Here is a 19,116-nt window from a genome sequence, read left to right as displayed (position 1 = left end):
AGTATAAACAAGATAATGGCGGTGTTCAGAAGTATTCCGATGAAATCCGAGAGTTTTCACCTAAGGCAAGCCCAATGCTCGAACCCTCGCCGATCGTATCTCCCCCGGCTGACAGCGCAACGCCTATAACCGCTCGGCCATCTCGCCCTCTTGTGTCTCTCCGATGCTTGTTCATCGCTGTCAACAGATATACGGACTCCCAAAGTTGCCCTGAATTTCATTCTTCCCTAAATCATTCTTGAAAAAGACAGTTTGGAATAGCGTTTCCACGTTGCATCGCCATTGTTGTTGTAGTCACTTATATCCCTCCTAAGTTCAAAGGAGCACCGTGTATTTCTCGCTGACACGTCGCAGCTCTCCAACGCCTCTATCTGCTCATCCACATCGGTATCATTACCTCATGCGTTCCATTTTTGAACACCAGTATTCAATATAATCATTCAGAACACTTGTGACACGTCTGATCAATACTGTGTGTTCTACATTATACTAAAAGAACACTAATGTGCTAGGCTTATCATATTTTTAAAAACACTAGTGTTCTAAAGAGACAATTATGAACACCCCGGACGCGTCTGAGAAGCGTCATGTGTTCGGGAAAATTTGCAGTGTAATATCCAAATAATCTTAATATACTGTAAATATCTGAATAGCTTTTAAGATATTCAGATATTTCAAATTTTTTGGATATTAAAATATTTAAAGACTATTTAAATACAATCCCGCACCTTAATGTTTTTAGTCGCCCAAAGGTGATTTTGTGAATTTGTAAAAAACAAATAGTATGCCTAGTTGTATTATCCATAATATCATACTAATATCCAAACTTATAATCTGAAATATCTGAATAGCTTTTAAGCTTTAAGCTTTTAAGCTATTTATATATAGCTTTTAAGGTATGCAGATAGCTTTAAAGTTATAGATACAAAGGAGATAGTCAGATATAGCTTTGAGCTATTCAGATATTTCAATTTTTTATTTCATGCTTCCATGATATGGAGAATTTGTGCTTTCACCAAGTTTAAGCCCAATCGGGTGAGGTTTAAAATTTAGCCCCTAGATGAAAAATGACTTATGCGTCATGGATAGTATAAATTTATTAAGATTGATGTTTGGGTCGAAAAGGTCAACTACAACATTTTTCTGACCTATGGTTTTTTAACCTATGACCTTGAAATTCATAATTGGGCATAAAATGCATGTTTTATTGACTTTGTTCATTTTGGTCAAAATTAACCCTTTTCCACATATTTTTAGCAATTTCTTGCATTACAAGGTATGAATTACACCTTATATACAGGTCTTCGTTAATTTTAAGCTATTAAAGGTGGGTAACCTGATTGACAGTCGCATCCCCAACTTTACCCTATCAAAATTTCCGAAGAAATCTCAAAAAAACTGTCGAATTAGTCTCAAATGTGGTACATCACATTTTCGACTAATTCAGCAGTTTTTGATGATATCTTCGGAAATACACCGATTTGGAACTCCTAATTTCAGTATGTTAATGAGAAAAATAGGACCTTTCATTTGATATCAATTTATTACATAATCATGATGACTATCATTAATAAAAACACTGTAGACTACCAGTTTTACGCTGTATTAAATGTCAGTAATTCCATAAAGAATTAGTCGCATTTACAAGGAACATTTACATGATCTTTTTGCATGAATGCTTGAAAGGGAAAACAGTTTATGTTATACATAAGTTTTAAAGAATTTGACTTTCCAAATATATCAGGTCACCTTCCTTTAAGAGAATTTAACAGAAGGCAGTTTTGGCTGCATGTCTTCTATACTGGACCGTTATACTAAGAAAAATATAAAATTATCTCTTCATGTTTGTAAAATAGTGATAGTTGTTGTATCTACAATAAATAAAACAGTAATGGTTATTGTCTCTATCTGTAATCTAAATATTATAAATATACTGTCCAGCTTATGATATGAAAACAATTTGTAAAATATAACATTATTTCTTCATGTTTGTAAAATAGTGACAGTTATTGTATCTACAAGAAATAAAACAGTAATTGTTATTGTATCTATCTGTCAATCTAAATATTGTAAATAGAATATAATAACTGTTAAGCTTATGATATGAAAACAGATGTTATGCAAGAGTAATAATTTGCAAGCAGCGTGTCTCAGTGGTAAAAAGGTCTTTAACTCTGGTGCAAAAGGTCTCCGGTTCAATTCCCGGCGGAGGCAAATATCACAAATGCATTATCAACGCTCTCCATTACTGCACTTAAATTGTACGGCAGATGTAGTGAATGACAAAGAGCTCGCGGCCAGGTCCGATCAGTGATAATTTAATAATATATCTACAATAAAAAAGCATCAAAGGAGAACAGGAGCTGACATTGACAGATTGGCCCATGTAAATACTTTTGTCAGCAAAAGAAAAACGTAACACAAATGTTTCGACTTTTATTTCATGAGCTTCAGCGTTGAACTTTGTCTAATTGACAAATATTTTGCAGAAATTTTAACATATGAGTAAGCATAATGCTGTAGTTTAATTGGTATGAGGTATACTCACAATACCTCTCTAGTACATTGCTTACGTCATTATCCAATGTGAAAAAACACACACAGTAAAATTGCCCGGGAAAATTGCATTGTATTACATGTTTCCCAACTGAACTCAATAAATAGTTTAGATATCACAGCACTTGTAATGACTCGGTTACCTGTTATTCTGTAATTATGTGCAAAATAAAAGTGAAGAAGTGTAGCTGAAAAGGTATGAGTCTGCAAACAATTTTCCCTTTCTCTTGTGTTATGAAGTTTATGAATCTGCAGTACGATCACAAAATGTGCCTTCTCTGCTCTTGAAACATTAACGGCAAAGTCTTTGGTAGAAGTAAATTTGGATGATATAAGAGATTGTGATTCTATAACCGACTTCTTGTTGAATTATGTTCACAATTTACTCTTTGCTTCCCTGAGATGTTTACGTAAGAATTGCAGCGTTCTTGGCCATGCATCCTCTTGTGCTCTTGCATGATCTATCATATTTCCTCCCCAGTCCAGTAAATATCCTGAAAAGAAAAACAGGTTGATAAACAATAGATTGATAAATCTTTCAAACAACCCCTGCTTTGTTTGAGAAGAGCATCTAGGAATACGAAAATAATTACAATTTGTCCATGCACTTTGTCTTGTCAAATTTACATTAAAGTGTGTCGGATGGGATATAAGTCATCTCAATTTCACTGTCCGCTTTTCGCGAATTCGTCCTTAATCGTCTGTGACCGTGGTGAACAAAGCAACTCTTATGATGTTTAAGGAATTGAAATGATTGAATTATATTCCATTTTCTAACCAAGCATTGAAACTTTCCAGACGGGAAACTAGAATAGATTATGACATACCGAAATCTCGATGAAACGAACACCTGCAAAACGGCGAATACGGAGGCTCAATTAGATGCCCAGCTCCTGGATAACTTACAAGCTCGTGATTCCTATGCCCGTGTGATTTTAACCTCTTAATTGCTTCCTGGGCGTGCAAAAGACTTGGCCAATTTACATCGGCATGTCCGACCAGAAAGAGCAAGTTCTGAGATTTTTCTATCTGAAATATTCAAAGTTTCAAAGTATAATTTTAGGTGATAACACGTTAGCGCAGCTGTCTGGGGTTCGACTCATGCCTGAGCATGAGGTTTCGGGTGGTCATCGTATCAATCACTTTAATAAAAAAAAAATGCATTACCTCACCATTTCTATTACCTCTCCAGGCGTGTAAAGCTTATGTTGGGAAGCTAAACAGTCTCACCGTGCGGGAGATGGAAAAAGGGTTGGGATTTTCTTCATATTCTTTTTGTAGTTTGTGCGTAAAGGCATGTTGCAAGTTGACATTATATTATGGCAACGGCTTATTTATGAAAAAAAGTTGACTGATTGGCTTGGGAAAGGTTTGCCCACTCCACACCGACTAACCTAAATCAGACGCCATCAGCAACAAAATTTTACGAATTAGATTGTGGGGAAAATCATCCGTTTGGTCGTATTAAGTTGTTGGTAGGATAAAAAATTTAACTTTCAAGATTCATAGAACGTAGCTCAATCTATAAGTAAACCTACCGGAATTATTGTGTTTTCTGGAGTAGTTCGTATATCGTCGGGACATACACCTGTTATCATACCATGTTCACCTTCCACTTTCCGAGCAGGGTCGTATCTAAGAATCACAAGTTTACGCATCAAAAGCAATACGATAAAAAAACAATGTGGTGTAACCTTGAATGATCTGGACTCGAATATTTTGTAAAGGTGAGTATATGCCCATAAAATTATTATTAAGTTTTATGAAGAGCTTATTTACAAACCGCGGTGTTAAGTCCACAACCACAAATTTCTCATTTACTTGTGTGATACAATCACAATTTATACTTTGCCAAGTTTGACATTAGCATTTAGCAACAATGAGTTTAGTTGTACCATCAACAAGCCATTATTTACCACAACAATGCTGGTTAACAATATGCAGACTCAAATTAAGGCCTCACACAGTATTATTACTGTGCGTTCACTTTTTGCTTTGCACTGGTGCATCCAACTGAAATTATAATACCTACAGCATCACAACCCATAGCAATATCGCACAGGTAAATCAGACCAGCTCTGATCAGACACATGTGTGTGTTTGGACACGGTTTGGAAATAAGCTCTAAAATAACCAGTGACTACATGTTTGGTATAATAACATACCTCAGTGGTGGTAGATATTCGCCTTTGTATCTGAATGATGGAAATAAATTTGCACATGGACTAGAAATGCTAACAACGGCTTTAATCTGAAAGGACAATTAAATAGAAAAGAAACACAATGCACACACATTGAAAATTAAAACAGACACACGCATATATATATTTATGAGTGACCCAATTTTTGAAATAATAATTGTTTAATCTTTTTGCTCGCTCCGCATGCAATTTCGTATAAAAGATTTAGATTTACTAAGAGATAGAGATTTGTATACCCTCTTGCAAAATTGGCAGGCTCCCCACTCAGAAAGGACACATTCTATATTCTCAATCACCAAGGGCGCCACAAAACCTTGTTACGCCCCTGCTCTGGTAGTCTGAACAGTCCTTGGAAGGGGCATTGCCGGGGGGGGGGGGCACTCCAACTTTGGAGGTGATGCGTATGTAGGGCTGTTAAGACCCCCTTTTCCAGCACCGCTGTCACCCAAAGACCCCATATTTTTTTACGAACACATGCTCTGTCACCCGAAGACCCCTATTTTTCCATTTGATCTGTCACCCAAAGACCCTTACAAGTTCAATTTGAACAGCAACTTTCATTTATCACTGATTTTGTTACTTATTTTGAAAAAACAATGAAATTTGAAGCCATTTAGAACTGGAAATTCGATTTTCGAGGTTTTTGCGGCGCTGTTTCGGCTCTCACCCAAAGATTCCTTTTAAAAAAAGGTCATGTTCTCACCCAATGATCCCATATTTTTTACATTTTGCTCTCACCGAATGCCAAAAATCATGCTCTCACCCAATGACCCCATATTTTTTACATTTTGCTCTCACCGAATGCCCCTTAGTGCGAAAGTGCCAGCCCTACACCTATATTCATTTCATATTGAAGTGCCCCCCCCCCCCGGGGCATTGGAGTCAGCAAATTTTAGGATACGCGTAAAGATAGACATGGTTGAAATTTTGCGAATTAATTAACCATCTAAAGGGATTTAAAAAAATGTCGACGTCGAAAGTTTCAACATTTCCACTCCCCACACCAAAATATATATGAACACTCTTGTACGCATTATTAGAACATTAGTAACATGCACTAACCGTTTCGGGGAAATAGGAAGCCATCGTCAGGGCAATTTGTCCTCCAAGTGAAACACCCAGAACACCTACACCACCTGGAATTACATAAGGTTGGCGGGACAGCCATTCTGCTGCATCCTATAACAAAATGATAGCAACAAAAGACAGGCAGGTATTGTTGTAATTGTACCGAAAACTTGGAGCGGTCAAATTACAGAGGAGGTGCGTAAGATTCTGGTGTTTTCTTCTAGCTAGCACTTTCCTTTTTACCATCCTTGAATTCTACCCCTGCAAATAAAGGTCTGACTAATATCATACTGGAACCGGGAGTTCAATTTTTGCAAATACAGGTACTCTGAATAGTATAATACTTGAACCGGGAGTTCAATTACTGTTAGCCACGAGTGATTAACAAAAATCAAAATCGTTCTGCCCCAAATGAATTTCGGGAATTGTCAAAATTCTGGTATACCGTATATAAACATGGTAAAAACTCGATAGTTAGCATATGTGCTTACTATCGAGCACTTTTGAAAACATGAAACTGTACCAAAGTCCGGCGCTTTACCAACTGGGCTAATGGGGTTCAGACACAAATTTGCAGATTTACTTGTTCGTATATAACTATGTGTTTCAATGATTTGATCAAAACCCTTTACACTTTTGTGGATGGGACACTTCATGTTTGCATGTTTTAAAAGCGCTCGATAGTAAGCACATAATTTGTTTAAATTATACTAACTATCGAGTTTTTACGATAATTAAACAAGTGTCAAAATTGCAGAGTCTTGACAATTCTTAGGCTTTGGCGCAGAAATGGTCTGCTCCCAAACCGTACGAAATTGGCTACAGCAATTGAATTATATAACTTCAGCTTTATTTAGGTTCAAGTTTGAGACCTCACCTGAAAGTATTCCATATCTATATCCCATGTAGATGTCGGTAGGTCTTCATATCCAAAAAATGGTAAGGTAAATGCAGCGAAACCTCTTGACGCTAATAGAGCTGAACGGAATTGAAGTAGACCACCGACAGAACCAAACATGTCTATGACTCCTGGAAATGGACCTTTACCTATAGATTATGATGACAATACAATAAAACGCTTCTTTTCATCAGTCGTCAGTCGATACTGAGAGTCGGCGACCAATGAATTAAGGGTTTTTTCGGGTCTGGAGCTACCGGCACTAAAAAAGGAGGTCGTCACCGCGCCGCGGCACATGACATACCTGTTTAGCTGAGACATGTGAGTGCCCTCCCGGATCGATACTAAAAAGTCACGATTTTTTTTTACCTGGACCAAAATTACAACCATATTTCCCCAGCAGCTTATGGCTGGCTATATGAATTACAGAGCGGTTTTGTGGACATAAAAGATTGGGCTATACGAAATATTTTGTGTAACTTTTTGTGGTGAATATGTCTGTAAGTACTACTATTCGATTAAGAAAAAGAAATACATTGCCGTTTCAACGAATGAAAACAAGTTGTATATCCAAAGTATGTTTTGAAGAAAATGCGTTTGAAACTTAAAGGTCAGGGCCTAGTTTGAAACTTAAAGGTCAGGGCCTAGTTTGAAACTTAAAGGCCAGGGCATAATACTTTTTAATACCTGATATCTTTTGTACATGGATATGTTTCATAGAACTACTATCATTGGACTTTATAGCAGATGGGAAATTCAGACTACTGGTTTTCCACCGGCAACCTCCTCTAACATGTGTAAAGTCATTGCTACAAACCACACTGATTATCTATTACCTTTTGGTTTTAACATCATTCCTCTGACTTTACCGAACCGCACAGGTATTCTCTCCACATTATCCGCTTTATACCATCTTTCTATTCCAGTATTAGCCATTGGAACAGAATTGTTTATTGTTGCAATGTCCTGAAATCCTTTGTGTAAGGACAAATTGACATCAATTGGTGAATCCACGTCTAATTTGGCAAATCTCAATCCTTGTCGCTGACCTGGTGATTGGAGCATACTCCAAAAGAGCCCCATAGGTTCTATTCCTGTTAAAGACAATTATAGAAATATTTAGTGGTCGAACGCAAAACAAATGACATTATCATGATTATGTTGTACAATCTAGCACAAATAGGCGTATGCATGCTTTCCACATGTTCCAAATCCAGGATTTCTTTTCAGAACGTCTTTTTGGGACCTCGAGTTTCCCCAAAATATGTCTTTGTTTTTGGTGTTTGTCTTTTCTTTTTTTTTTTTGCCTTAGCATGCTTAGGCATATTAGATATCAAAGACGGGGGAAAAGGTATCACCGATGACAATGAGAACTGGTGAGTCGGACCAGCGATGCAAGGCGACGAATTGAACTTAAAGCTAAGATAATGGTTCGACATACCGTCTTTTCAGTAAGACAGAACCTTGCACATTGGCAGCACCAGAAATTGTTTTTTTCCGGGGTGGGGGAATTGGGGGAAAAGTGAATTGGGGTAGGGGAGGATCAACAAACTTTGTGCAGAATTGCTATAAAAAGTAGAACTTTTCGGGGAAAGAGTTATGACTGAGGAGAATTTGCCCCCTCTGCCCCAGAATAAGCCAAAGGGAGAGAAGATGACTACAACTGTACAAGGACCTTGTATTTTCAAACAGTTCTAATCAAAAGGGGAAAATACTTTCCTACATAACTGCCGCCGACAGATGGTCGCTCATTGAAATCAACTTTTCCATCCAAATCGGCTATGTAATGAGCATGCGATTCAAACCTCATCTTCCTCTCTTGCATCTGAGCTCTTATGGTAACAGTGGACCCAGGTTCCAATCCCGTAATCACTGTCGCCACTTTATCATCTACAAGAGCTGAAGCGGGAGTGACTTTGATTCGTGGCGCCATAGTTGTGAATTTTAGATTGTTGGAACAAAGAAAAAGCACACTTGATCTACAAAAGAACGGCAAAGAGAGAAATTTACACATTTTCCAGAACACTCGGGATATGAAAAAAGTTGTTATACTAAAATAATATCCATTCACTTTCCTCATATAATCCTAATTCCAATATTTTCATAGTGCATGTAGTTTGCAGCGTTCTATATATTCGATATACCAAAATCGCTGCAAAGTACCCGGCAAAGGTACCCAGACTGTGACACATACCTTCAACCGAAAGACGATAGGAGAGCGCGAGGAGAGTAAGAGGTGAGGGAACGGAGACGGGAAAGGAGGAGATAAGGAGCGGCGGTGAGAGGAGGGGGGGGGGAGAGGAGACACACTCTTAAACAGTTAAACGATCTATTCATTTTTGAATAGAAACTTCTCAAAAGTTGACAAGGCAGACTATTCCAATGGGGATTGAACAGATTTCTATTCAAAATAACTCATCAAAATGACATGTCGAGATCATTCACTGAGGTCATTGATCAGCCTCAATTAAATTATCTGTCTTCCATGATTGAATACAACATAAATGGATAATACTACAGATAGTGTTATAAACACTATTGTATCGGATAATCTCTATACAATGAATTCCTATTAAAAATGATCGAGTTTATCTTCTCCGAGGGGGATATAGAATCTTTTCAAAATGAAATTTTGTCAATGAGTTGGAAATCTTGTAAATATTTACTTTCCATTTTGATCTGTGATTGTCGGTTCAAAGTGATATAAACATACCTTATCAAAATGATGAACAAATATCTCATCAAAACGAATAGTAATACGGGGTCAAAAAGATATGAATATGCCTAGGGATTCTATTCAGAAATATGAATAATGTGAAATTAGGAGTGTAGGAGTGAGGTCGAGGAGGAAAGGAGATTCGAAAGTACTCGGCAAGAATAGAACAGGAAAACAATATGTGACCCAATTCCCAATAACTTCTGAAATACCCAAGTGGGCTTTAACATTGTTAAACGCACCTTAACCTTGGTAAACGCCTAGGTAGACGACATCGAGTACTTCCATGATGAGCTTGAAAAGGTGTCAATTCTGTTAGTCCCCGAACCGTTCGGAACCAGTTCATTCTTAGTTCTCTTCTGAACCACTATTAAACCATCTATCCTCGGGCATCCAACATAGCGACAACGTGCATGGAGTGGAGAACAACGCGGTAATGGCCCAGAACGGCTTATAAAACCGTTTCCTAGCTTTTCCTTGTGACTACAACAAATTACAACGTATCATCATTCAAACACAACTCAGGTTTATAGCTGTTTATTCGGTAAAGTCCAGGTCAGTACTGCAGGGTAAAGTTCATATGGTTACGGTAAACACATCATGTTGTATCCTGCGATACATGTATATATGGCAGGCAGGTATTACTGAATATTCAATAGCCCACGTCAGTCTACAAACTGGTGTAAACCAAGGGATGCATTACCTCCTGATCTGTTGTGAATCACAATAAAAGCTATTTCATACACTAATAAAAATCCCTTTAAAAAGGGATGTGCTGGGACATGGTTGTTCACAATGAGTAACTTCATATTTCTTTTTGTAAAAATAGTCGAAATAATTTGAAGTGGCAAGATTCGGTTGGTTCAAACCCAAAAATTAGGCACTTTTTCCCAGATACTGATGACTCAGTTGGATTCAGTCATTACATCAGTTCCATTCCAATTCTTCACGGTACTTCAATTCATATGCTCTTTACGCTGTTACTCCTCTTCAGGTTTACGTTCACCAACTTAAAGCCCAATACGAACAATTCCAAAATTTGACCCCTATATGACCTATGACCTCAAAACATTTTCACTCACCTGATGCTCTCTTACGCAGAGATTATTATCACTAGGTAATGTTAATGTTTGACATTGAAATTTACTTTTAAAAAGGAGAGCAATTTCCCCCATCGCTTAATCTAAATCAACAATGACCTCATTTGACACCTAGATGACCTTTGACCTCAAATATCTCCACTCACGTATTGTCTTCCTACTCAAATATTATTATCACCAGGTTTGGATGGCATGAGTAGGAAGCAGACTCTGTTAGGGTACAAACACCCCTACACATATACCCCACATAATGGATTGCTAAATGGTCTTGTGGCCTAAAAAACAACCGACGTTCGCACCTTATAGTATAGATTAATTCATTCATAGCTCTTTTTGTTTTTTGAGAATTTAAGCATACAAACTAACAAGCTAAATTTCGAGAAATATTATTTTTCAAAAGGTACCAGTACATATTACAGGCCTACACATACTGAACCCCAAAATAGCACCTTTAAAGCCAAGAATTGATTCTTACAAAATTCAATCATTACTTTAGGACCTATGCCCTAAAGCTTCATTCTAGTTGTGACATATTTGTCATCATAAAAATAGACCCAAATATTTGAAAGTGATGTGTGCATCAATAGCTTTTGGTCATCATCGTGTTACCAGGAAATGTCCGGGGAAATGTACATATTTCCAATATTCAGTGATCTTGCTTATTTATTAACACAGGTCTTCGATGTGAGGGATTCAACTTTTACCATGTTTACTGCATGTTGCATGGTCAAGCATGTTACATGTAGTTAAAAATTATCCAACACATATTAAGATAACAGACCACCACAGACAGACCACTAGGAACATGAATAGAGTAAGATGTGTAAATTAAATATGTTATCATAACTCAGCAGCTAGCTAGCTCTCACCAGAGATATTGGACCACATACCATACAACATACTGACCGAGCAAACACAAAACATTGTCGACATCGTTCGCAAAAGGTTATAGAAGGTTGTCAGAAAACGTTTAAATGTCGGGTTATATAAAGGGTATATTAAGAGTATAAAACGTTTTCATAACCTTAAAAACATTTTTGATAATCTTCAGCTCAGCAAACAAAAATGTTTTACAGAAAACGTTTAAATGTCGGGTTATATAAATGGTATAAAAACGTTTTAATAACATTCCAAAAACATTCTTGAAAACTTGATAAAAACATTCTAAACAGAATGTTATTTTGGGGAGTTGAAAAAATATTTTGCGAAAATGTTTGCCCAAAATATTTTCAATAACGTTTTAAAAACGTTTTCATGACCTTTATATAACCCGACATTTAAATGTTATTAAAAGGTTTTGAAAAAACATTTAAAGAACATTTCTGTGTTTGATGGGTTCAAATATTTCAACATAATGTTATTTAAGTATTGACACAATATTTGGCAAAAATGTTTGCAAAAATAGTTTACAATAACATTTTTTGAAAACATTTCAAAATATTGTTGTAGTGTGTTTTCATACAAAACGTTTTAAAACGTTATCATGACCTTTATATAACCCGACATTTTAATGTTATTAAAACGTTTTTAACTTAACCAAAAGCCAAAATATAACTTATTTAAAACGTTTTTAAAACGTTTTTGTGTTTGCTGGGGAGATACTGAACTCCAACAAAGCATGGATGGTACCCGGTGTGTCTGCCCACATGATCCCATAGCCTGCCAAGATAAGTGTTCTAGTGAAGAGAACCAGCAAAACTTCCTAGTCAAGATTCAGAAAAATTATTTACCTAAAACATACCTATTTTACCTTAACATGCAAAATCAACACAATATTTCTGATATCTGCACAGGCCAATTTTAGAATTTCTGTTTGTCATAACCATTTTGATCAATTTTTTGCAACATTTTTACAAGTTTCCGTTTTCTCCATGAATTACTTATAGAAACAACAGAAAACAGAACCCAAGCAATAAAGTGCTGGGTTGCCGTTGGCACAAAAAGGGGTTAATAACATTTTAAATACCTTTAAGGGGGCGCAACACTAAATCACTACGCATTTTATGTAAGAACGAAATTCGGCTAATATAGTCCATAGTGAATATGAGATTGTAACGACCATATCTACCGACATGTTCACTTTAAATCACTCAAAATCAGCTCATATGAATTCGACAGGTGTCTTCAATGATAAGATGCAGAAAAAAAACAGACATTTAATCTCAAAAGCAATTCTCTGTGGCGGATGAAGACAACTTCCGATTTTGAAATGTGAGTGGTGAATTTAGTATATTTTTAGGCCATATTTTTTGCACCGCGAAATAGCGAAAAAAGTCAACGGTCATCGATATATGCCGACAAAAGTTTTGGAATCTACAGAAACAGAGCTTTAATTTGATACCAAATTTATTTTGCCAAGTATTGCAGGGACGCCAGGAATGGGGCTCGAAGTAGGCCGAAATCACACGTTATCCTATGGGACGCTTATTTAGTGTTGCGCCCCCTTTAAGTTATGTTAATTTTGCGCAAGTAGCCCCTCCCATATTTATTTTCGATTAAAGTGACATTGCAAAATTGATGTTGTTCATTAACAATATGGGGTAGGCTATCATGCGTGAAAAAAAAACCGCATTCCTAAAAAACTAAGTGTAATTTCATACAGAGATGTGGCAAACTATTCTAATTTGAAGTTGAACACTTGAGGTTTTGACTTTTAAAACCTACATTTTGTTCAAAAATTGTGTTGGGATTTTTCAAGGTCGTTTTCAACAGATTTACCACATTCGCCTTGCTATAGGCCTTAAAACATGAATTGCGTTCATGATCTGTTGACCTAATGATGAAAAGCGTTTTTTGCTAGGGGAAGTGTAAGTTCGTTCGATATAACAAAAATTTCTGATTGGATGAAGGGAACACTTTGAAGAAAAGCAATCACATAATTATTTCTATTTTCCACGGATCTCACAGAGCTCTTACGATGCTATGCACTCAACCGTGTAGTAATACACTGCGTAGAGTATAAACTCGCTCTGTTTGGAAAGTTCTGTGTGCTCGGGTGTATCGAGGTGGAAACAAGTAGATTCCAAGTATGTAGATACAAGCTGATACATTTGGAGAATCCTTTTTGCCCGCCTTTTTGCAGTCACCTTTTCATGATTCACCACCCGTTGGGGTACACATATTTACTACAGCCCCTTGCTGGGTACCGGGTTACATACTGTCATGCCGCTCTTGCCGCTGAGCGGCGTGACGCACGTGCATTGCAGACACCCCGACAGAATCAAGACTTGGTTGATCAATACGCCATGCATGCTGTTTGCCGCAGCGGCAGGCGGGTTGAGGCGGCAGGAAAGTCAGTCTCATAGGGCTAGCAGTATTTCTCGTTTTACATGGTCCAGTAACCATAGATGACTGACATGTGCTAACAAAGGAAACAGTCACTGCAATCAAAATATAATCTGTGTAGAGACAGATAACTGTGTGGGTATCATTATCATGAGGTGTGTCCAAAAATAAGTTCACACCCCTTCAAATATGAAGACATACTGCAAACCTTATGTAGAAAAATGCATGCACATTCAATTTAGACTCCCCCCCCCCCATCTTTCAATGTTGGGAGACTGAAATGTAGAAATGATGACGATTTGTCCAAATCAACATTGCAATAGGGGGCGGGGAAGGATGTTGGCCAATTAATGCTTTGGAAGATAGTACACGAGAAAAATTAAAAATATTTTAATGATGACGAAATAGCGTGAAGTTTAAGTATACTGCGCCAATAAAGTATCCTTACACTTGGAAAAATAATCACAATTTCAAAACTGAACAATATTGTGGTAAATTTTTTTTTAATAGATGCATTATCTAATCCTGCACATTATGACATCACATTGAATCCAATGTGACCTCTAGAAGTAAAGTTACAAGCAATTGAAATAGACGAGGGTCCAGTTTTAAAAGTGACAAACTGGCCTATACAAGGCGCAAAAAGATTCCAACAAGCGACAAAGAGACAACACGGTTTTTTAAATGAAGCGTTATTTAAAGCAGTTTTATTTCAGTTTTCGCTTCTCCATATTTTTCATAACTTTCATTTTATTTGTCAGTTCTTTTGTTTGAGTTTTCTTTTGTTCCTTTTGTTTAAAATTAAAGCCAAACGCATAAAGCCATTCACCACTCTCAAACCAGATGTCTAGTCTGTGGAGTTTTGAATAGGCCAGTTTGTCACTTTTAAAACTGGACCTTCGTCTAATTCAACCCCATAGAAAAGCATAACTCAATTTTTCCAGGAAAATTTGTCATTTTTTTCAGCCCCCCCCCCTTAAGGGCTGGGGTATGAACGTTTGGACAGTATTTATTTTGGGACATTAGAGCACATCAGACATATCGAATTGCATTCTGAATACGAAGAATGTCCTTCTGATATCAAATAATTTTGATTTTTTGAACTTGATTCGCAATGTAATACACATTTTATGGCAAATCATTAAAAATTGATATTTTTGATATTTAACAGTACTTGAAGTAAACTTTATAAATCTGATGATTTATACTTAAAGTGTATGTAGGTGGGATGAAAAGCCGACGATCAATTGAAAATTTTGACCTCTCGTATTGAATATATGGATTTTTTTTCCAAAAACACACACCAAAAAAAGGTCTTTTGGGAAAAAAATCCATATCTTCAATATGAAAGGTCAAAATTTTCAATTGACCGTCGGCTTTTCCTCCCAGCTACATACACTTTAAAATATATCACTAGATTTATATAATTTACTGAGGACTGTTATATATCAAAAATTTGAAAAATATCAAATTTTTATAATTTGTCATAAAATTTGTATTAGGCCTAGACATTTTCAAAAAATGAAAATTATTTGATATCAGAAAGACATGCTTCGTATTCAGAATGCAATTCGATAGGTCTGAGGTGCTCTCATGTTCCACAAAAAATACTGTCGAAACGCAATAAACGCTCATTCTAGATCCCTTAAGAGAGTCAAAAAATTGCCCCACGCCCAATTCATTTGTAGCTTGTGCAAGTTTCGTGAATATCTTTTTAAAGAAACTTCTTGTTGTAGTAGTTCAAGCTGAACTTTGACCTCTAGAACCAGCAAAACAGCAAAACAAACGTCAGCTGTTTGCGTTTGCTTTGTAGTAGTAAATTTAACCATTGTTTGATCACAGACACAGATAACTAAAGGTATGTATAAGGATTTCTATAAATTGACCAGATTCAATTATTTCGTACTTTGCAAAAATGTGGTCGTACTAGAAGAGGAATTATATTTTTCTGAGACATAGAACGCGAGGACTCACTCAACAGTGCAGTACACGTCGTAAGCTTAACAAAATGTCAATGTCATGAATGTACACAATGTACAATGAAGCGTAGCGTAGATAAGTTGTATTACTAGTTGTAGCCTATGTAGGAAGTGCTAGGTTGTCTCCAGTGTAATTGTTTTCATTGCAAAATACTAATATTGACAATAATTAATAACCTGTTTATAAACAGACCGCTATATTTTTTTACACTGTCAACGGTTGCAGCTTCTTTTGATGTATTGTTGGCGATCTTTTCTTTTAGACCACCCGAGCTATATAAGGTTAAAATTACGAATTTATTAATTAAAACTTTCGCAACAAGGTTAAACATGTTCTTAGCTATACAAACATACCTTTTATTTCGTCGAACAAGCTTTATTTTGTTCCAAAATCCACATTTTTATCGCAATTTTTGACGTAAAAGAGCTGAATACAAAACCGGTGATGCAAACTCCAAAACTTTCGCGTATACGAGCCCTTGATGTACGCTTTCGTTTTGACGGTGATTTACGCTCGCAGTATCAAAGCATTTTCAAGCGCGCTTTGACAGTATTCTTTTGCATGACGCAATTTTGCATTTATTCAAGATGGCGAATTTCTCGAAAAACACGATGTATTTTTCTTTTTAAAAATCCCTTATTTCACACATTCTTTGCCTTTTTTCACGCATCTGATCATCTTTTTATGTGACGGAAGTGATGCTGATTGTATGAAGGTAGGTTTCTTGCTTTTCCGATTATTTTCTAATTGTTTTTTGAGACAAAAACTTCTTTGCAGAATAGCTGTTTTCACTTGTTTTCAAAAAGTTGTTTTAACCTTGTTTTTTTACCCCATAATTTCCCTCATTTATCGAAGCCCTGCCCTCCTTCCAATACATTAAACCTTGACTTCAAAGTGTTTGGCAGCTGTTTAACCTTGATGCAAAAGTAAACCTTGATGCAAAAGTAATAATTTAGTCCCTATATAGCGAGGGTGGTCTAAAGGAAAAGATCGCCGTATTGTTAAATACAGCATAGTTGCGATAAAAGTCGATCGATACATGTTGAAATCAGAATAATTCAGAGGTACGCCTTTTTGCAATGAAATTAATTTTCTCGGTCAAATATAAAGCAATAATTTTTTTCATTTCAGAAATGTCAGTTAAAAACATACAATGTATAGTGCAGTGCTTGGATTATACATTTTGAAAAAAATCCTGGTGTTAAAATTAGGCATGAAATTGTGTCTTTTAGTGTAATATTTTTGACTGTTACAGGCCTTTACTTCAGCCGTTAGCTTTTTTCGGAATTCATTTTTTAGCGTTTCAAACTATAGTTTGCAAAATTTTAAGAAAGATATTTCCCACATCGTGTGGGTCTATATTATAGTTCTGTCAGAATATCTGTTTAGATTTCACCTTTTTTCACAAGTGACTGCCACACATTCGTCAAATGTCCAACCAAAGTTGTTTTTTTAAAATTTATAGCTCACAGTGATCAATGTGTGTTAGAGAGTTGGTGAAAATCCTTCATTAGTGAACTATATTACGGTACTTTAAAAAGCTAAAAAGGTTGATATAAAAAAAAAGCTTGCAGGCCAACTTGAAGCCTATCAAAATCAAAAATCTTACACTAAATGACTGAATTTCACGCCTAAGTTTAACGCCAGAGTTTTTTCCAGACATTTACTGAAAAAATAGAAATTATTGCTTTTCATTTGGACGAGAAAATTAATTTTACATCAAGGGAAACTGCACATTCGTATACTGGTTTTACAAGGCTTTTTTTCTCCTGTGTGACGTCAGCCCGACCATGAGAATATTGCTCTCGCTGAAAAGGGTCCAAAGGGCCATCAATTTTCAGTTGTTTCCTCTGCACAGTTTTTCACAAGTTTTTGTGTCTTAATTCAAATTCCAAAGGCATTTCCTTGGTGGTGGGATATTATTCTTACAGTCGTATATAGTCCTACAAGAAACTAACGGCCATACTTTGGGTGTTGAGATCAAGAATGATCTCAAGTGGAACCTCCCCCAGAACGTCCATGTGAATAAAGTCAGATCTGCTGCCAGCAGAAGTCTAGGCTTCTCGAGAAGAAACATTTCATCATGCTTGAGAAAAACAAAAGCCAATACTTTCAACTCGCTTGTCAGACCCCACCTTGAATAGAGCTCTACTGTGTACACAACATACCGAATACGCCTTGACTGAGTTGGACGTCATGCAAATCGAATGCGTAATCACAATATTTCGCATTCGTGCATTCCTGACTCATTATTTCCTGCCAATTTACTAAGCTGTCTTGAGCCATGTGACTTTTTAGAGTTGAAAAGAGTGAAATAAATAATGCAAAAATACGAGGAAATAACAAGTTGCATTTTATTAGTTTCTTGACATCTATATTTTGATGTCAAGAAATCCCAAATTCGGGCGAGGACAAATGTGTCTCCCCTTGTTCTGGCCTTAAAGGACAAGTAAAAAGCTGGTGCCAGGAAGAGTTCAGTTAGTATTTTAGAAACAATGAAAGCTCTAACAAGGTTACTATCAATTATCTGACATGATCAAGGGGAATGAGTCAGATGTCGGCAATGTTCAATTTTTTTACATCATTTTCTGGCGGTTTATGAATGCTATATTTTGATGCAAACCCCATCAAAATCAGACATCTGGTTACCGAGTTATGAGCAATCGTTATCCTGGAAACAATATACATGTATGTAAAACAAAAGAATTTAAACACCTTTTTTGCCAATATATCTCAAAAACAATATTAGCAATATCCGACTTATTTCCCCTTGATCATGTCACATATATTTTATTACATCAAACAAGGTTTATTTCATTTTAAAATTAATTTTTTTTATAATGTACTCTATATAATCTTGATTTGTGTTTTGCCAGGACATCACCAAACCATGAAAGATGGAACTTGAAGATCTGAAGACGGCCACAAACCCGATGAGATGGTTTTGCGGAACCCCTAACAGCACCGCCACTCACTCACAGAGTATCCGTGAACAGATTGTAAACAACATCTGCCTCATCAATTTCTCCTGTGCAGTCTTCCATTCAGCTTTTATACTAGTACTCGTCGTAACTCAAGTGATAGCATACATCCAAACAACTCATGCTAGGCGCTTTCTTGTCAAATCTCCCGGACACAATATACGATGGATATTTTCAATTCTTTTACTTTTGATACTCATAGTCAGTACTGTAGAAGGTGTTTTAACTGACAGAACTAGCACCAAGATAAAACATCTTTATTATATTTATATGTGCCATCCATATGTGCATTCTTTGCTGCTTTATGTGCAATATTATTAAGTCATAAAAT

General features: G+C 36.4%; 1 protein-coding gene across 1 annotated transcript; it reads right to left on the bottom strand.

Moving 5' to 3' along the window:
* Positions 1-737: 737 nt before the first annotated feature.
* LOC140152128 (acyl-coenzyme A amino acid N-acyltransferase 1-like) lies at positions 738-10,022 on the bottom strand. Its single transcript, XM_072174424.1, has 10 exons — positions 9,682-10,022; positions 8,439-8,702; positions 8,276-8,289; positions 7,560-7,817; positions 6,703-6,872; positions 5,820-5,936; positions 4,722-4,807; positions 4,095-4,191; positions 3,384-3,585; positions 738-3,050 (listed from the first exon to the last, which is right to left on the bottom strand). The coding sequence occupies exons 1-10, from the start codon at positions 9,783-9,785 to the stop codon at positions 2,932-2,934; spliced, it is 1,431 nt and encodes a 476-aa protein (XP_072030525.1). The 5' UTR covers positions 9,786-10,022; the 3' UTR covers positions 738-2,931.
* Positions 10,023-19,116: the final 9,094 nt, after the last annotated feature.

The sequence above is a fragment of the Amphiura filiformis genome, chromosome 5 (genome assembly GCF_039555335.1).
Source record: "Amphiura filiformis chromosome 5, Afil_fr2py, whole genome shotgun sequence".
Classification (NCBI taxonomy): Eukaryota; Metazoa; Echinodermata; class Ophiuroidea; order Amphilepidida; family Amphiuridae; genus Amphiura; species Amphiura filiformis.
This window is presented reverse-complemented; position numbering and strand designations above follow the sequence as displayed.